A 21458-nucleotide genomic window follows, 5' to 3' on the forward strand; every position below is an offset into this window, starting at 1 on the left:
CGTCCCTGGGATTCTCCAGGCAAGAACACTGGAGTGGGTTGCCATTTCCTTCTCCAATGCATGAAAGTGAAAAGTGAAAGTGAAGTCGCTTAGTCGTGTCCGACTCTTAGTGACCCCATGGACTGCAGCCTACCAGGCTTCTCCATCCATGGGATTTTCCAGGCAAGGGTACTGGAGTGGGGTGCCACTGCCTCCTCCAATCATTTCTCTAGTCTAAAATAAATATAAAATACGCTTTCAAATTGCAGTGCTGGAGAACACTCTTGTGAGTCCCTTGGACTGCAAGGAGATCAAACCAGTCAGTCCTAAAGGAAATCAACCCTAAATATTCACTGGAAAGACTGACGCTCAAGCCCAAGTACTTTGGCCACCTGATGCAAAAAGCCAACTCACTGGAAAAGACTCTAATGCTGGGAAAGACTGAGGACAGGAGGAGAAGGGGGTGACAGAGGATGAGATGGTTGGCCAGCATCACCGATTCAATGACATGAGTTTAAGCAAACTCCAGGAGACAGTGAAAGACAGGGAAGCCTGGCTTGCTACAGTCTGTGGGGTTCCAAAGAGTCAGACACACAACTTAGTGACTGAACAACGACACAGCAAGTAATAAATCATTAGCAAAAACATAAAGTGAGAAATGCGAATTAAAATGATATACAACATAACCACATTTACTTAGAAATGTACTCTAATATCAAACAGCAAAGTTCAACAATGCAAAACTGCAATGACTTTTGTACCAACCTAATAACTGAAAATGTGAACTATTAGAATTTTTTACTGGTGACTATGGTTTTTCAGTGGTCATGTATGGATGTGAGAGTTGGACTATAAAGAAAGCTGAGCACTGAAGAATTGATGCTTTTGAACTGTGGTGCTGGTGAAGACTCTTGAGAGCCCCTTGGACTGCAAGGAGATCCAACCAGTCCATCCTAAAAGAGATCAGTCCTGGGTGTTCATTGGAGGACTGATGTTGAAGCTAAAACTCCAATACTTTGGCCACCTGATGAGAAGAGCTGACTCATCTGAAAAGACCCTGATGCTGGGAGAGACTGAGGGCAGGAGGATAAGGGGACGACAGAGGATGAAATGGCTGTATGGCATCACCGACTCAATGGACATGGGTTTGGGTAGACTCCGGTAGTTGGTGATGGACAGGGAGGCCTGGCGTGCTGTGGGTCATGGGGTCGCAGAGTTGGACATGACTAAGCGACTTAACTGGTGGTATAAAAATTTTTAATTTAACAAAATACGTTTTTCTATGTAAATAAAAACTACCAAAATTAATAAAGTCCATCTAAAACAGTATAGCAGTAACTGAATGTGGAAAAAAGATTAGTATGATAAAAAGTAGCTTCATTTTCAATAAACTAATTCATGGCTCTGTAATTGGAATATATTCCCAAAAACTTATGGAGCCAGGGAAAGACCCTGTGTTCTGTTCTAAAGGTCTACATTCTTAAACACAACATCTGTAAATAATCCTATGATAGGAAGAGAGACGGGGAAAAGACAGAAAAGAGTGGGGCAAGAAAGAAGAAAGAAAAATTATCTCTCTACAACTTCAGGCATGGTCTCTGTAGAAACTTGTTGAGTGAGAAGTGGGGGCGGTATATACTTCCTTAAGACTGTTTTGTCACCATCATATGTGAATGACAACTTAAATATATTTCTTTGTATCTTTTATTCCTGACAGAATTGCTTATTTCACTGTTTTCTAGTAACATCATAGCTAATATAAAGGTTAACCTCTTAGCAATTAATGTTATTTTGCCCAGAAGTTTACAGACTAAAAAAAGAAAAAAACAAAGTTCAATCATTTTAGCCAGCATCATCTATCTTGCTCCTCATTTGGGCTTATTAATTTTAAACAGAAATACAAAGACCCTCTTATTTCCAATCTGGGGTCTTTTTTCTGCAAACTTGTATCTCTATCAATCAATTCAAACTTATAAGTTCTTCCCTAACCAGAAAAAGCTAGTTACAATGTTTTATTTATTGTAACACTCAATCTTCAATTTTTTTCCACCTATAAGAAGAGAAGCAAAAAGCAAAGGAGAAAAGGAAAGATATAAGCATCTGAATGCAGAGTTCCAAAGAAGAGCAAGAAGAGATAAGAAAGCCTTCCTCAGCGATCAGTGCAAAGAAATAGAGGAAAACAACAGAATGGGAAAGACTAGAGATCTCTTCAAGAAAATTAGAGATACCAAGGGAACATTTCATGCAAACATGGGCTCGATAAAGGACAGAAATGGTATGGACCTAACAGAAGCAGAAGATATTAAGAAGAGATGGCAAGAATACAGAGAAGAACTGTACAAGAAAGATCTTCACGACCAAGATAATCACGATGGTGTGATCACTCACCTAGAGCCAGACATCCTGGAATGTGAAGTCAAGTGGGCCTGAGAAAGCATCACTATGAACAAAGCTAGTGGAAGTGATGGAATTCCAGTTGAGCTATTTCAAATCCTAAAAGATGATGCTGTGAAAGTGCTGCACTCAATATGCCAGCAAATTTGGAAAACTCAGCAGTGGCCACAGGACTGGAAAATGTCAGTTTTCATTCCAATCCCAAAGAAAGGCAATGCCAAAGAATGCTCAAGCTACCACACAATTGCACTCATCTCACACACTAGTAAAGTGACGCTCAAAATTCTCCAAGCCAGGCTTCAGCAATACGTGAACTGTGAACTTCCAGATGTTCAAGCTGGTTTTAGAAAAGGCAGAGGAACCAGAGATCAAATTGCCAACATTCACTGGATCATCAAAAAAAGCAAGAGAGTTCCAGAAAAACATCAATTTCTGCTTTATTGACTATGCCAAAGTCTTTGACTATATGGATCACAATAAACTGTGGAAAATTCTGAAAGAGATGGGAATACCAGACCACCTGACCTGCCTCTTGAGAAACCTATATGCAGGTCAGGAAGCAACAGTTAGAACTGGACATGGAACAACAGACTGGTTCCAAATAGGAAAACGAGTACGTCAGGGCTGTATATTGTCATGCTGCTTATTTAACTTATATGCAGAGTACATCATGAGAAATGCTGGACTGGAAGAAGCACAAGCTGGAATCAAGTTTGCTGGGAGAAATATCAAGTCTCAAATATGCAAACGACACCATCCTTATGGCAGAAAGTGAAGAGGAACTAAAAAGCCTCTTGATGAAAGTGAAAGAGAGCGAAAAAGTTGGCTTAAAGCTCAACATTCAGAAAACGAAGATCATGGCATCTGGTCCCATCACTTCATGGGAAATAGATGGGGAAACAATTTTGGGGGGCTCCAAAATCACTGCAGATGGTGACTGCAGCCATGAAATTAAAAGATGCTTACTCCTTGGAAGAAAAGTTATGACCAACCTAGATAGTATATTCAAAAGCAGAGACATTACTTTGCCGACTAAGGTCCATCTAGTCAAGGCTATGGTTTTTCCAGTGGTCATGTATGGATCAGAGAGTTGGACTGTGAAGAAGGCTGAGTACTGAAGAATTGATGCTTTTGAACTGTGGTGTTAGAGAAGACTCTTGAGAGTCCCTCGGACTGCAAGGAGATCCAACCAGTCTATTCTGAAGGAGATTAGCCCTGGGATTTTTTTGAAAGGAATGATGCTAAAGCTGAAACTCCAGTACTTTGGCCACCTCATGCAAAGTGTTGACTCATTGGAAAAGACTGTGATGCTGGGAGGGACTGGAGGCAGGAGAAGGGGACAACAGAGGATGAGATGGCTGGATGGCATCACTGACTCGATGGACATGAGTCTGAGTGAACTCCGGGAGTTGGTGATGGACAGGGAGGCCTGGCATGCTGCTATTCACGGGGTCGCAAAGAGTAGGACACGACTGAGCAACTGGACTGAAGTGAACTGAACTGATGTATTTCAAAAGTGGTTCTGAAACATTTCAATGCAAATGATGCAGAAAGAATACTCTGCTGGAATGAGTCAGACCAAATCCAATCCTTCCACTTATCAGTTGTAGAACTGCAGGCAATTTACTTACTTTCCATTTCCCTAACTATAAAATGGAGACAAGACCTACATGCATAGATATAAGGATTAAATTTCATACACATCTGTATGTTCATTAATTATGTGGGACCATAGCTGGCCTAAGCACTCAAAGAGAAGGCATATATTCTCACTATCCTCCCTTCTGAATCTGATGTTCCATAGCATTCATTCTCCTCTATATTGCAACCAAACATGACTTCTTGGCTCTTAAGGCTGTTTATTCTTTTTATACAGTTGTATGTTTTCTTAAAGCATTTTTACAGTTGCTAAGTTTTATTCATAGATCATGTATTAAACTGGGAAATAATTCACTGAAAACCTACATAACTATCTACCTTATTTGTTGTTGGTGCTAAAAACCCTTTTTGTTCTTTCCTGGTAGCTCAGCTGGTAAAGAATCCACCTACAATGTAGGAGACCCCGGTTCAACTCCTGGGTCAGAAACATCCCCTGGAGAAGGGAACAGCTACCCTCTCCAGTATTCTGACCTGGATAATTCCATGGACTATACAGTCCATCAGGTCATAAAGAGTCAGACACAACTGGATGATTTTCTGTTTCATACACCCTCTTATCAGAACCTACCCAGGAAAACTCATCCTCAACAGTTACTGAATACACTGGCCAACACTGCAGGTCTCAAATGATACTGGCTGAATGAACTGTGAATGAACCAGTGAGAACTGTTGCTAACTAGCCTTTTCACTTCTAGAGTTGGAAATCAAGCCAGGTCATGTGACTGGCACTAATGCTGGAAAGAGAAGAATCTGGCACATTTTTGAGGATGGGTGACCTGTGATAGCCAAGAAGACTTTGTAAAATTCCCTTTCAGTTTTAAGATTTAAATTAGCTTGTTTGCATGTTTATAAGTAACGGTCTCTTGCCTAAGGTTCAAATTTACGATAAAAGCTCAATACTTTTAGAGAACTTTATTCAGCCTCTCTTCTCTTACCCCAATCTACACATGGCTTTCCATGACTTGCTTTTCCTTATAGTTCAGTATCTAAACCATAAAGATAATTTTTTTGGAAAGGCTGATCCCCAAAATAAGTTTTATATTTGATCATATCTTTTAATTATTTTAGTTCTCAAAAACTCAAGGGGAAAAAATGAAATTTAGTTTACTGGACAACCTAGTTTTGGGAACTTGAGTGTTACACAGGAGTGAAGAAATTATGTCCCATGTGCCAAATCTAGGCTGCTGCCTATTTTTGTAAATAAGTTTTTATTGGACACGCTCATCTGTTTACATATCATCTATAGCTGCTTTTAAACAATAACAGACATGAAAAGCGATAGAGACTGTAAGGCTTACAAAACCTAAGCCAAAAGAGACACTAAGAAAAGGGTCTAAAACAACAAAAACAGCACACATTTACTATACAGTTACAATATGTTAGGCATTGCTTTGTTAAAATTTACCTTAACTATCTCCTTTAAAAATTGGGTAAAATTTTTGGATAAAATTTATGGTTAAAACATATGAATTGGGTACTATTATAATTCCTGTTTTCAGATGGGAAAGCTGAGGTCTGGTCAAAGTTAACAGGCGGACCGGGAGTCAAACCTAGGTCTACTGGAAACAGGAGTAGAAGAATAATTACTCTTCTTCAGGCGGTTTTAAAAATAACACTAAAGGTGTTTTCTAAGGACTTAGTCTGTGGCTAGAAAGCTTTCAATTTTATTGGTTTGATGGTCCACACGCTTTTATACTGTAAACAGTATGTAAGTACTACTACTTATAAGTAGCAGTAGTAGTAGTAAGTACTACTTAGTATGTAAGCATGGAATTAAGTATAGATTTTAATATCTGCCCACTAATACCAATGAAAGAAAAATGATTACTTTTCACAAGAAATGAGCATAAAAACTACCTTTACTTTTACTGAGACTGTATGGTTTAAAAAAATTTTTTTTAATTTTTATTTATTTTTTAAAAACAAGTTTTATTGGGATTAAATGACAATTTAAAGCAATTATTAATAAATGCATAGTAAATAAAATGGAGATACCCCATATCCAAGGTCAGGAGCAGTGGCTGTGAGGAGATACCCCACGTCCAAGGTCAGAGAAACCCCAGTAAGACGGCAGGCACTGGAGTGGCTGTGAGATACCCCATGCCCAAGGGCAAAGGAGAAGCCCCAGCAAGATGGTAGGAGGGGTGGATTCGTGTTTAGAATCAAACCCCATTCCTGCCAGAGACGCTCAGAGGGCTCAAACAAATCTTATGCGCACCAGGACCCAGGGACCCCACAGAGACTGAGACAGAACTGTGTCTGAGTGTCTCCTGTGGAGGCACGGGTCAGCAGTGGACTGCCACAGGGCCAGGGGCTCTGGGTGCAGCAGGCCTGGGTATGGCATAAGCCCTCTTGGACGAGGTCGCCATTAACCCAACCACAGAGCTGCCAGAACTTACCCAGGACTGGGAAATAGGCTCTTGGAGGGCACAAACAGAACCTTGTGTGCAGCAGGACCCAGGAGAAAGGAGCAGGGACCACACAAGAGACTGACCCAGACTTTCCGGGGAGTGTCCAGGAGTCTCTGCAGAGGCGTGGGTCATGGTCGTCTGCTGCAGGGTTGGGGGCACTGAATGCAGCAGTACATGCATGGGACCTTCTGAAGGAGGTCGAGTTATTTTCATTATCTCCACCATAGTTGGGCCTCAGGTCAAGTAACAGGGAGGGAACAGAGCCCCTCCCATCAACAGAAAACTGGATTAAAGATTTACTGAGCATGGCCCCCCCCCATTCAGAACAAGACCCAGTTTCCCCCTCAATCAGTCTCTCCCATCAGGAAGCTTCCATAAGCCTCTTAATCCTTCTCCAACAGAGGGCTGCTACTGCTAACTCGCTTTAGTCGTGTCCGACTCTGTGCAACCCCATAGATGGCAGCCCACTAGGCTCCTCTGTCCCTGGGATTCTCCAGGCAAGAACACTGGAGTGGGTTGCCATTTCCTTCTCCAATGTGTGAAAGTGAAAAGTGAAAGGGAAGTCACTCAGTCATGCCCGACTCTTAGCGACCCCAGGGACTGCAGCCCACCAGGCTCCTCCGTCCATGGGATTTTCCAAGAGTACCGGAGTGGGGTGCCATTGCCTTCTCCGCCACCAGAGGGCAGACAGACGGAAAACCACAATCACAGAAAATGGCCCAATCGAATCACATGGACTACAGCCTTGTCTAACTCAATGAAACTATGAGCCATGCTGTGTAGGGCCACCCAAGACGGACAGGTCATGGTGGAGAGTTCTAGCAAAATGTGATCCACTGGAGAAGGGAATGGCACCCACTTCAGTATTCTTGCCTTAAGAACCCCATGAACAGTATGAAAAGACAAAGAAAGGACACTGAAAGATGGACTCCCCAGGTCAGTAGGTGCCCAATATACTACTGGAAATCAGCAGAGAACTAACGACAGAAAGAATGAAAAGATGGAGCCAACGCAAAAACACCACCCAGTTGTGGATGTGACTGGTGATGGAAGCAAGGTCCGATGCTGTAAAGACCAGTATTACACAGGAACCTGGAATGTTAGGTCCATAAAGCTAAGTTAAAGTTAAGTCACTCAGTCGTGTCTGACTCTTTGTGACCCCACGGACTGTAGCCCACCAGGCTCTTCCATCCATGGGATTCTCTAGGCAAGAATACTGGAGTGGGTTGCCATTTCCTTCTCCAGGGATCGAACCCTGACCCAGGGATCGAACCCAGGTCTCCCGCATTGGAGGCAGACGCTTTAACCTCTGAGCAGATGCTTTAACCTCTGAGCCACCAGGTCCATAAATTAAGGTAAATTGGAAGTGGTCAAACAGGAGATGGCAGAGTGAACATCAACATTTTAGGACTCAATGAACTAAAATGGACTGGAATGAGTGAATTTAACTCAGATGACCATTATATCTACTACTGTGCGCAAGAATCCCTTTGAAGAAATGGAGTAGCCATCACAGTAAATGAGTCCAAAATGCAGCACTTGGATGCAATCTCAAAAAAGACAGAATGATCTGTTTGTTTCCAAGGCAAACCATTCAATATCACAGTAATTCAAAGTCTATGCCCTGACCAGTAATGCTAAAGAAGCTGAACTTGAACCGTTCTAAGAACACCACAAGACCTTCTAGAACTAACACCCAGAAAAGATGTCCTTTTCATTATAAGGGACTGGAATGCAAAAGTAGGAAGTCAAGAAACACCTTGGGTAACAGGCAAATTTGCCCTTGGAGTACAAAATGATGCAGGGCAAAGGCTAATAGAGTTTTGCCAAGAGAATGTACTGGTCACAGCAAACACCCTCTTTCAACAACACAAGAGAATACTCTACAATGGACACCACCAGATGGTCAACACTGAAATCAGACTGATTATATTCTTTGCAGAAGGAGAAGCTCTTACAGTCAGCAAAAACAAGACCGGGAGCTGACTGTGGCTCCGATCACGAACTCCTTATTGCCAAATTCAGACTTAAACTGAAGAGTGGGGAATATCACTAGACCATTCAGGTATGACCTAAATCAAATCCCTTATGATTATACACTGGAAGTGAGAAATAGATTTAAGGGACTAGATCTGATAGCTAGAGTGCGTGATGAACTATGGACGGGGGTTTGTGACACTATACAGGAGACAGGGATCAAGACCATCCCCAAGAAAAAGAAATGCAAAAAACCAACAAGGCTGTCTCAGAAGGCCTTACATATAGTTGTGAAAAGAAGGGAAGCGAAAAGCAAAGAAGAAAAGGAAAGATATACCCATTTGAATGCAGAGCTCCAAAGAACAGCAAGGAGAGATAAGAAATCCTTCCTCAGTAATCAGTGCAGGGAAATAGAGGAAAAGAAAGAATGGGAAAGACTAGAGATCTCTTCAAGAAAATCAGAGATATCAAGGAAACATTTCATGTAAAGATGGGCTCGATAAAGGACAGAAATGGTATGGACTTAACAGAAGCAGAAGATATTAAGAGGTGGCAAGAATACACAGAAGAACTGTACAAAAAGATTTTCACAACCCAGATAATCATGATGGTGTGCTCACTCACCTAGAGACAGACATCCTGGAATGTGAAGTCAAGTGGGCCTTAGGAAGCATCACTATGAACAAAGCTAGTGCAGGTATGGAACTCCACTGGAGCTATTTTAAATTCTACAAGATGATGCTGTGAAAGTGCTGCACTCAATATGCCAGCAAATTTGGAAAACTCAGCAGTGGCCACAGGACTGGAAAAGGTCAGTTTTCATTCCAATCCCAAAGAAAGGCAATGCCAAAGAATACTCAAAACTACCACATAATTATACTCATCTCATACGTTAGTAAAGTAATGCTCAAAATTCTCTAAGCTAGGGTTCAGCAATACGTGAACCATGAATTTGCAGATATTCAAGCTGGTTTTAGAAAAGGCAGAGGAACCAGAGATCAAACTGCCAACATCAACTGGATCATTGAAAAAGCAAGAGAGTTCCAGAAAAACATCGATTTCTGCTTTATTGACTATGCCAAAGCCTTTGACTGTGTGGATCACAATAAAATGTGGAAAATTCTGAAAGAGATGGGAATACAGACCACCTGACCTGCCTCTTGAGAAATCTGTATGCAGGTCAGGAAGCAATAGTTAGAACTGGACATGGAACAACAGATTGGTTCCAAATAGGGAAAGAAGTACGTCAAGCCTGTATATTGTCACCTTGCTTACTTAACTTATATGAAGAGTACATCATGAGAAACACTGGGCTGGCTGAAGCACAAGCTGGAATCAAGATCGCCAGGAGAAATATCAATAAGCAGATGAAACCACCCTTATGGCAGAAAGTGAAGAAGAACTAAAGAGCTTCTCGATAAAAATGAAAGAGGAGAGTGAAAAAGTTGGCTTAAAACTCAACATTCAGAAAACGAAGATCATGGCATCTGGTCCCATCACTTCATGGCAAAGAGATGGGGAAACAGTGGAAACAGTGACAGACTTTATTTTGGGGGGCTCCCAAACCACTGCAGATGGTGACTGCAGTCAAGAAATTAAAAGATGCTTGTTCCTTGGAAGAACAGTTATGACCAACTTAGACAGCATATTAAAAACCAGAGATATTACTTTGCCAACAAAGGTTGGGGTAATCAAGGCTATGGTTTTTCCAGTAGTCATGTATGGTTGTGAGAGTTGGACCATAAAGAAAGCTGAGCGCCAAAGAATTGATGCTTTTGAACTGTGGTGTTGGAGAAGACTCTTGAGAGTCCCTTGGACTGTAAGGAGATACAACCAGTGCATCATAAAGGAGATCAGTCCTGAATATTCATTGGAAGGACTGATGCTGAAGCTGAAACTCCAATCCTTTGGCCACCTGATGCAAAGAACTGACTCATTTGAAAAGACTCTGATGCTGGGAAAGATTGAAGGTGGGAGGAGAAGGAGACAGCAGAGGATGAGTTGGTTGGATGGCATCACCGAGTCAATGGACATGAGTTTGAGTAAACTCCAGGAGTTGGTGACGGACAGAGAGGCCTGGTGTGCTGCAGTCCATGGGGTCGCAAAGAGTCGGATACAACTGAGCGACTGAACTGAACTGAAAATGGAAACACATTTAGGACTTACTTATATATTTGAGTGTTTTTCTTGGTAATAATATTTTCAAATGCTGTTACTAAAAGCTTTTTTCATGTATGTAATCTTATTTTTTAACTGAAACATAAATGACCTACATACAACACTACATTAGTTCCAGGTGCACAACATAGTGATATCACACTTATAAAGATTCCAAAATGATCCCCATGATTAGTATAGTTACCATCTGTCACCACAGAAAGTTATTACCATATTAACTATAGTCACTACACTGTACATTTCATCTCTGTGACACATTTATTTTGTAACTGGAAGAGTATAACTCTTCATCTCCTATTTCACTCAACTCTCCCACCCTCCTCCCCTCTGGGAACCAACTATTTGTTCTCTTATCTATGCATCTGTTTTGTTATGTTTTGATTACTTATTTTGCTTTTAGATTCCACATATAAGTGCAACTATACAGTATTTGTCTTTCTCTGACTTACTTCACTTAATATGATAATCTCTGGGTCAATCCATGTTGCTGCAAATGACATTATTTCATTCTCTTTTTACGGCTGAGTAATATTCCCTCATATATACACATGGCACATGCTTCATTCTTCTACTGATGGATGGCTTAGACTGCTTCCATATCTTGCCTATTGTAAATAATGCTGTAATGAAATTAAGAATTTGAAAATACTTAACTGAAATTCTAAAATGACTGTCATAAGAGGTTATAAGTGGAAGTTAGTTTTATACCTATATAACTGCTATCATTACTATTGTTTTTCACAACTATTACAGTAATAAGGAAAAGGTGAATAGAGTAGTTTGAAACTGAGCTTTGTTTAAGTGAGGAAATGAAGAAATATTTATACTAAGAACATATGTTTTAAAGAGGAATATGGTTTAAAAAAAAACTTTGGAAAAAACGAAGGAAGGGTCAATTGTTGGAGATACTTCAAATTTAACTAAGCTACAGGTGGGTTAAGAGATAATGTGATAAATACTGGAAATACAAAGATAAGTTCTAACTTCAAAAACTATATAGCATAACAGGGCAGACAGGCAGGCAAAATTAATATAGGGTTCTTAACTGCAAGCAACAGAAATCAATTTACACTGATGAACAGAAACGTACAGATATTAAAAGCAGCTCTCAGAATTGCTGAGACATTTGAAGAACCACACTCAGGAAATGGGTAGGAACCAAGTGAGGAGGCTTAAAGGCAAAAAATCAAAATCAAAATTTGTGACACGAACCACCTGGGTAGAGAAAAGATACCACAACAGACACTACTTCTCCTTTTGGAAACTGGATGCTTTATTGCAGACACTTCATCTTTTCCTGTGCCTGAGTATTGGCTCCAGATAAAAGCATCCAATTAGCCATATTTGGGTTATGGCCCATTTCCTAAACTTTGGGCAATAAGAAAGCAATTTATTTGTCCTTTTCTGCTTGTGCAGTGGGAGCTAGGCCTTGCATTTCACCAAGATTCATACTATATATAAATAGCAGAAAAGAAAATGAAGTCGCTCAGTTGTGTCTGACTCTGCGACCCCATGGACTATAGTCTACACCAGACTCCTCTGTCCATGGAATTCTCCAGGCAAGAATACTTGAGTGGGTTGTCATTTCCTTCTCCAGGAGATCTTCCTGACTCAGGGATCGAACCCAGGTCTCCCACATTGCAGGCAGACTGCTTTACCCTCTGGGCCACCAGGGAAGCCATATACATAGCAGGGCAGTCTTCAAAAACAGGAAGGGGCTCAAAGGCTGCGAGGTCCACCCCCAGGAAAACAAACGCCTCTTTACAAACACTGTAAATTAAATCGAGACTTGCAGAAATATTTTGAGGAGTCTCTGTGTTCTCAGTTTGAAAGGCATTAGTCAAATACTTAAATAATAATAAGTGATAAACTCCTATACCTGGCACCTTTGCTTTTTTAACCATTCATTAAGACAAAACTCTTGGAACATTCAAAACTTAAGAGATATATTCCACAGAGAAAGGGTTTCTTAAGCCACACACAGTTTTTCAAACTCAAATCCAATGACTTGTTAGTCAAGCCAAAAGCCCATAAGTCTTAAGTTTAAGCAACTCTACATTAAAACATAATACAATAAGAAAGCTCCATATTATTAGCATACTACACTGGCTTAAAAGAGAGATTAATAATACAGGAAATGTTATGCAAAACAAAAACTTTAAAAATAAGCAGAAATTTACCAAGCAAATAGAGTGGAACAAAAAAAGAATATAACAGTGGTAATAGCTATATAAAGCACTTCATTAGAAAACAGTGCAATGCAGTGAAACAGGCACCTGTTCAGGACAGAAAAAGTGAACTGAAGCCCTAATCCTAATCAGCAGTATAATCTGAGTCAAGTCCTTTAATATCTTAATTTTTCCTCATTTACAAAATGAGGAAGGTAGATTAAATGATCTTTGAGTAGTCTCACTTCTAAACAAATGTTGGGTTGTTATTAATAACAATGGTTAATATTTATCGGCACTCACTATAATCCAGGGAAAATAGTATACAGTTTACGTATATTAAGTAGGTATCATTATCCCCACTTTCTCCAATTCAGGAAATTCAAGCTCTAAGCAGTTAACTACCTCACTGAAAGTGATCAGGTTAATAAGCTAGCCAGAATTTTATTCCAAAAGGATGAGACGGCTGGATGGCATCATCGACTCGATGGACATGAGTTTGAGTGAACTCCGGGAGTCGGTGATGGACAGGAAGGCGTGGCGTGCTGTGATTCATGGGCTCGCAAAGAGTTGGACATGACTGAGCGACTGAACTGAAAACAACAACAAAAGATAAAGCCAAGAGACAAACCGGGAAAAACACTTGCAAAACGTATGATAAAAACTAACTTAATTTATAAAAGGCTCATACAAATCAATTTAAAAAACCAGACTGATTACCTACTAGAAAAATGAAAGAAAGGTATAAACAAGAAATCTGAGGAAATGAATACAAATGCTAAAAGTTCTGATGTTTCATTTCCTCATTAAAGAAATGCAAATCACCTATTCAAATAGCAAAAATGCAATGTCATTAGGGAATGGTCAGTCTCGCATGCTACTGACTTGCGTCTAAGTTGATAAAACTCATTCGGAGGGTCATAGAGCTATGGCCTCAGAAACTGTCAAGGTGTGTACACACATATAAACATGTCTATATATACATATAAAGGTAATCACAATAACATGAGCCAGAAAAAAGATGTTCATTATGGAGCATTAAATTATGGTATATCCATAAAATGGAATAATATGCACCACTTAAAAAGGAGGGATGACTAAATGCAATGTAGAACCTAAGATAAATTATTAAGGAATTAAAAAAAAAGCAAAGTGCAGAAGTGTGCCTAGAAATTTTTTAAAGTGGGGAAATGGATGAGTAAGTGGGTTTCCCAATGTTTTTCTAGAATTACTTACAGGAAGCTGTTAAGAATGGCTAACTTTGTTCACAGGTACTGGCACAGAGAGCCACAGGTGCTGTATTTTCTAGTCTGTACCTGAGTTAATTTCACTTGTTAAAGTTAACAGTAATTATCTAGAGAGAAGAATTACAGACCAAATGTTGTCTTTTATACTTTTCTGTCTTTAAAAAACCTAATAAAATCTTTATTTTAAATAAAAAAACACTCCAGTAGGGATAACGGGCAAGGGGTACTTCGTTGTATTTTATTAACAGGAAGGCCTGGCATGCTGCAATCCATGGGGTCGCAAAGAGTCAGACATGACTGAGCAACTGAACTGATGATTCTATCAATACAGCTTTATCCTTTAAATAATAAGTATGTTATTTTAAAATTTAAATCAGCTTTATTACACTTTTACTTGTTTGCCCTAGTTTTGTATAATGTTCAGATTCTCAAAGCAAAACATGACAAATAGCTGATGTACATATGAGTAAACACTCCTCCTGCAATGTAAAAAAGATCGTCTCATTTTAAATTCAAAGTAAGAGACACACAGAAAAGTATCTAAACTATTCTGTATCTACTGAGGGCACCTTTTTACATAAGCTGACCTACTGGCTTTCTGACTGGGTCACAAGCCCTACTGCAGAAAGGGCCTAAACACGGTGACAAATTTTTATAAGAAACAAACTGGTAATTTAAAAAAGAAACAAAAAAGAGGAAACTATGTAAAACTGATATATGCAAGATAGTTTGAATCAGGACCTCTTTTCAATTGCCTATTTTATTAGGAAAGTGAAACATGATCCCAATAAGTCATGCAATTTCTAAAGATTTTTCCTCAGGTTCAAGAGATCCTTTTCTCTCACAAGATGAACAATTGTTGCTTTTCAACCTATCAGAATGTCAAAGGCAGGTGTAAGTAGAAAGGGGCTGGAGTGGGAAAGAAAACCACAGAGAAAAAGAAGTTAGAGACCTGATGTCTAGTGTTTCACAGTAAGCGAAACAGAAGCACATGTAAACAAGAGTACATATATCAGACCTGCTGGAGAGTCTAAGGTAACTACTTACCATACCACTCACAAGCGTTCACCTGAGAGCTGGAGTCTCAAAACTAAACACAAAGCTCACCTCTAAGTAGTCTCAATGGATAATTACCATCTTGCTGTGATTATTTTTAATACTTAATTATACTCAATAATATATCATTCCTGAGTTATCTAGCATCATTGAAAAATGAAAGTCAATGTTATGCTTACGTAATAAGAGCTCTGATGTCAGAGAGACTGACTTAAAATCTCAGCTTTGTCAATCAAGAGCTCTATGATCTTGGGCAAGTTGTTTAACCTTTGGCTTTGTTTCTTCATCTCTAAAACCTCTAATATTGGGTTAACAAATCAACTGCATTCATGGGTTGGTGCGATAAATAAAAACAGTTACACTTCCACATGGCTTCACAGCATTCAAATAAAGTTTTAAGAACATACTTTTTGAAAAAAGTGCCATTTGTTTAAACCATTCTGAATAGAAATCTCAATACCTCAGTCAACTTTTGTTTCTTCTTAAAGCAAACAGACACAACTTAACTTTTTCTATAGGATAATTATTAATACAAATGATAAAATTATGTATGACTATGAGGGCTTCACAGGCAGCACAGCAATAAAGAATCTGCCTGCCAATGCAGGAAATGCAAGAGACGCAGGTTAGATCCCTGGTCAGGAAAATCCCCTGGAGTAGGAAATGGCAACCTACTCCAGTATTCTTGCCTGGAAAATTCCATGGATAGAGGAGCCTGGCGGGCTACAGTCTACGGGGCAGCAAAGTCGGACACAACTGAACACGCGCACGTGCACGCACACATTTCCAGAAGCTATCAGTTTCTTTAGGAACACTTTTGAGAAGATAGCACCTGACAAGACTTAAAGTTTATAGAGAAGTCTCCATGCTAATTATTTCCAAATGTAACAATTTTAAAAGGAAACAGCTAAAATTTTAAAAAACTATAGCCGTTTTACTATATCCTTGCTGCTGCTGCTAAGTCGCTTCAGTCGTGTCCGACTCTGTGCGACGCCATAGACGGCAGCCCACCAGGCTCCCCCGTCCCTGGGATTCTCCAGGCAAGAACACTGGAGTGGGTTGCCATTTCCTTCTCCAATGCATGAAAGTGAAGTCGCTCAGTCGTGTCTGACTCTTCGCGACCCCATGGACTACAGCCCACCAGGCTCCTCCGTCCATGGGATTTTCCAGGCAAGAGTACTGGAGTGGGACGCCATTGCCTTATTCACAATCAAGTAACTTGTGCTTGCCTCTTGCAAGCCCCTTTCTCATCTTCCTAAGGTGCTCACGCTAAGTAAGTTACTGTGAGCTAAGAAGCCAGATAACCATTTCATGACAGATCGATCCGGTGAAAAATACATGGGCTGTAAAGACAGCTCTGTGTTTAAATCCCAGGTATGCTACTTATTTTGTGACCTTGTCAAATTACTTAACTTCTCTTTAGCTTCAATTTCCTCATCTTTAAAATGGGAATGCAATTATCTACACTGAAATGCTGTGGTAAAAGGCAAATAAAAATTGAGGTAAAAATCTTACAGTACCTGCCAAATCTTACTTTCCAGTACCTGCCAAAATAAGTCATCTTGTCAATAATTATTATTACATAACTAATGCAGGATATTAAAACTACAGTGAACTTAAGAATATAAAGGATTTATTTGGAACATATGCTTTTAACGTGTGAGATTCCTTGGCACCATACTGGAGATACAAAGATGAAAAAGGATAATGTAACTATCCTCCAGAGGCTCACAGCCTTTAATTAAAGACAGACACACAAAATCATAGCAATTTGGTAAGTGAAACAGTAGAAGCAGCACTCCATTTGAAGTCAAAATGCCTTTCTGGAGGAGGTGATAGTTAAGCTAAGAGGATAAATAGATCACCAGGTAGGACTTAGGGACTGCGGTGAACTGACTTGGTCAGGAAGGATGAAAGATCACAGGTGAAGAAAATATACAAGTAAGAAACAGCTTGGTGAGGTCTGGAACAGAGCACGTGTAAAGAGGAGAGTTAAAAAAGGCCAGCATAGGCCAGATCTTCATGATCTGGGATGCCAAACCAAGGAGGAGTTGGCCCTTTTAAAAATAAATAATGGGGAATCACAAAAGTATAAGAGTAATGAAGGAGGATGGCTGAAAAAGACGCTCAGATTCCTATCACATAGAGATTCCTCCAGCTGAGACGTTCCAGCTAACCAGGGACGAGAGAGAAACTACAGTCAAGGAAAATATAGTCCAGGTGGTCAAGTAGCAGTTAATTTAAAGTAATGATGTTAAAGAGAAAGGAACTAAGAAATAAGGTAGTCTTGATACCACTCAAAAATTTGGGGAAATTCCCCAATTTCTAGTTTGGGCAAATGGGTGGGTCATGAAGTCATTAGAAGGTGGACAAGAAAAATAGAAACATTCAGGATTTATCTGAATGCAGTTATTTACTAAGTCTGGAGTGCAAATGAAGGCTGAGTTAACACCAATGGGAGAAATTAACATAAAGGCAGGAATGGAAGGCAAAAAAAAGGCATTCAGATGAATCACACAGATTGAAAACGGTGAATACTACTACCACTGCTGATGAATATCCTACTTTGTGTCTTTCACTTGTTTTCCAATTGAACAAACTGTTACATGTGAGATGTTACTTTTAATCTACATGCTACCTTATCAGTATGAATGCTTTTTCCAGAGGTCAGCTGAACATTAATGTCTAAGTTTTCTGAGCATCACTATCATGCCAAAATTAGCAAAGCGTTGGGGGCCTGCACGGTACCCAATAAAAATGGAAGAATTAATATAGTCTTTATATTTAATTTCTCATAGTCAAGAAACCAAACTGCTTCAGATACTGTTTTAATGATGATTCAGATAAGCATGTAACATGGAATAATCTGTTTTTCTTTATATGTTGCTTTTTTCATTTAGGAACATATAATTTTCAATGGTTTTGGAACTTTGAATTTATTTTTCAGAATTCGAGAATTCACCCCAAGCCAACAATTTATGCCTATCCATACTCCAGACTTCTGTACAGAAGTCAGTAGAAAAGTACAATTATTGCTTTTTAAAACATTAATTTTAAGGAAAAATACTAAACTGCTTCACCTACAGGTCCATTCTTATACATTAACAATGTGAGAGATCTTCACAGGTGTACTCAGGAAGAGTATTTTAAAGATCCTCACCCCTTAGAAGGAAAACTGGAGAACATGTTTCTTTATGTACTTTCTTTGTACACAACTCAGATAAATGCAGATCACATAAACTTAGAAAATAATAATGACTGCCCACCAGATGAAAAAGGTAAATCTATGAATAAGCAGGGAAGATGGAAGCTGGGCAGAAGAAACCATGGACTTGAAATATAAAAAGGCACAACAGGAGAGCTCAGTCAGTGAAAAATGGAGGGCTAGTTTTTGGCTGTTTTATCATTTTTCATTAACAAAGCAAAAGATATTTTAAGAGACTCAACAGTCTCTTAGTTTTTACTCGATAAACTCTAAGAAAAGAAAAAGCTCCATGATCTGTTCAAAGAATTACTTTTTTGGATAAACCAGTTCTTAATCCTTTCTTTTGATGCCTACCCTTCCCTCTTAAGCACATCTTTTTTGTTAATGAGTATAGGCAGTATGGTTGTATTAGGGAAAAATCAAAATTAAACGGAATAGAATGACCTAACTTAAAAACCGAAAACAAATCAATCCATTGTTACTAGCACTTATTTTTACACAAATGTTTTTGTGTGACTGACAACTGCATAATCTGCCTGGATGTGGACCTTGGAAATGTCCTGCTAGAGACCTTGGTATCATAAATTTTCACAATTGCAGTTTAGACTGTGAGACTGCATGGAGCAGTGAAGGAGTCTAAGTCTGGGAGTCAGCAGTTTAGTTCTGCCTTCCTTTGTTATCTCTGTAACTAGATTTTTTTTCCCCCTTATGCACCCTGTATCTCAGAAATCTTATCTGTAAAATGGGACTAATAAGATTTACTTCACAAGATGCACAAGGATAATGTAACAGGAAGACACTACGTAAAGCATGTTATTTTTGAAGCTGCAAGTTCAGTCCTTAACTTTTCAAATCTCAAGAATATAAAATAAACTAGGTGCCACCATTAGCAGAAAAACAAGGCCACTCACTTCCAGAGTACTGCATGCAGTGTCTCACCACTGGAATTATACCATGAAAAGTTCCAAGTAACTTCTTTCCTTTAACCTTACATTGAAACATCCAAGAAGACTGATTTCAGACTCCCACTAGCTGAAGGCAGTGAACAGTATCCTAAAAATCCACCTCAAAGGACTAAGAAGATAATCTGCATGCGCAAAGTCTAGATTGTAATGGTATTAAACAGAGTAAAAACTAACAGTAGCTTGCCCTGCACAATCCTGTAAGTTTTAAGAAACTCTGCGTTTGCTTACTTGCTTCTAAGAGTCCACTGTGAAGCAGAAACAGCATCATATACCTGTGGTCACAGCCTTTGAAGAACTAGAAGCTGGATCAGATTCTCAAGCTTTTAGAAGTTGAGCAAGATGCCCTCCATGATTGTATCACAAAGTTACACATTTCAGAAACAACATGTGCTCCATATTTATGTAATAAAGTCCTATTTTATTTTGGAAGATTTCTTTTTAGATCACCACCATATTAGAATCACATATAAGTTCTCTCATAATTACACCAGGGGTAATTTCAGGGTCCAAAGGCAGGCCGTTGGAATTTTAAGTTTACCACTCCATCACAACATGGATTCACATTTGGGTTTAGGTTTGAGATTAGCTTTCTTCATCATGATTTTCCCTCTAAATGTACTGTGACTAAACTACATTACTTTTTATTACACATGTAAGCACTTCTGATGGAATCTAGGAGAAAGATGTAATCACTGAAGTTAACCCGCTGGTTTGAAAACTGCTCAAGTATCATAAACACTCCCAGATGCTAACTGACAACTTGACCACTGGAAGCAAATTAAGTTATTCGTTGCAGCGGGGGAGAGGAAAAGAGGCCACACCCAAAGTTAAGAGTTCACAGTGAAGTGACACCAAGTTTCAGAATTTTAACTACTGCTATTTTCGGTACTCCTTTTTTTCTTTCACGGTCAAGGAATACTTTAAATTCATAACAGACCCAAATTTAAACAGAAAACGTTACTCTGGTTCTAATCACTTAAGTTACTTCGTTCATTAGTGGGCAGGTCCAAGATGGAGAATTACCTCATCCAAAGACTGGAAGTAATGCTGGCGTCGAACAGGGCCGAACTCAAGTCCTCAGTGCTCTTAAGCGACTCTAGAAGAGCTGGTCACCCACTCTCCCCTCCCCCGAGAAGCCAGGAAGGCAAGACCCTGTGTCATCACGGCAGTTATCGGACCCAGAACGCGACCGTTTCCTGTGGACCCAGTTTTCGGCTTTAAACGCTCCCGGCCTCCCACTCTCTCCGCGCCACCTCCATCCAGGAGGTCGCCCCCGCTTCCTCGGCCTCCTCTCCATCCCACCTCCGTGCTCTCGCCGACTCCACTCATTCCCCCCACTTACCTTGGCCACATAGTCTTTCACCTCATCCAGGTCTCCGTTTTTCAGGGCCCACATGAACTCCTTGTCGCACATCACTGCAGCGGGGCGGGGCGGGCCGGCTGGCCGGACAGCAAGACGAGGAGGCGGTGGCAGCGGCAAGCGGATCCCGCCGGGCGAGAGGGACACAGGGCCGCGCGGTAGCCGCACAGAAGAGAAGGCGGGGTAGGCGGCCAGGAGGGCAAGGCAGTTGGCCGCGGCGACCGTTAGGGCGGGAGAAAGAAGTTGGGGTTTTGTTTTTTTTTTTTTTTTGCGGCCACCGGGCCCAGCAGAGCAGGTTCCGCCTGGCCGAGAAGCAGCAGGAGCGCTTGCACTTCCGGTTCACTCCCGGCTAGGACCGTCCCCCAACTTCCTCTTCCTCTTCCCCGCGGCGGAACGCCCTGCTCGGGACCCCGCCCTGAAGGCGCGCGGCGGTGCGCTCCGCGTGCGCAGACGCAGTGACTGAGCCGCCGGGCGAACGCGGGTCGGGGAGTAGTGGGCATGTCTGGGAGACCAGACAACTGGGTTGGAGGTCGAGAAGGGCCAGAGCGCTAGTGGAGGAACTGAGCAGCGTGAATGGGAAAAACTTAAAGTAACAACTTATAATGTTGGAGCGCACCCTGCTCACCTTCTAAGTGTTTGGTAGAAATTGAATTCCTTCCCTTTTCTTTCCCCTCCTTCCCTCCTTCCTTCCCTTCCTTGCTCTTTCCTTTCCTTCCTCCACTATCGAACATCCTTGGGCTCCTACTACATGTCAGGCTCCGCTAGGCACGGAGAATATGCTTTAAAAAAAAAAAAAAAAAGCTTCAGTTCAGTTGCTCAGTCGCGTCGGACTCTGCGACTCCATGGACTGCAGCACGCC

At 40.5% G+C, this 21458-nt stretch overlaps 1 protein-coding gene across 4 annotated transcripts in view; it reads right to left on the reverse strand.

Annotated features, from left to right (window-relative positions):
- The window catches only part of MTPN (myotrophin), a 133400-nt gene extending 112454 nt beyond the window's left edge, over window positions 1–20946 (reverse strand). For 3 of the 4 annotated variants that reach the window (XM_060414889.1, XM_060414891.1, XM_004008091.4), the window contains exon 1: window positions 20582–20946. In XM_060414889.1, the coding sequence (XP_060270872.1) occupies window positions 20582–20653 (72 nt within the window). In that variant the 5' untranslated portion in view covers window positions 20654–20946. Of the gene's footprint in view, window positions 1–20262; window positions 20453–20581 lie in introns of those variants that run through there. The other variant, XM_060414890.1, reaches the window with a different exon arrangement.
- Window positions 20947–21458: the final 512 nt, after the last annotated feature.

Source organism: Ovis aries, chromosome 4 (genome assembly GCF_016772045.2).
Source record: "Ovis aries strain OAR_USU_Benz2616 breed Rambouillet chromosome 4, ARS-UI_Ramb_v3.0, whole genome shotgun sequence".
NCBI lineage: Eukaryota > Metazoa > Chordata > Mammalia > Artiodactyla > Bovidae > Ovis > Ovis aries.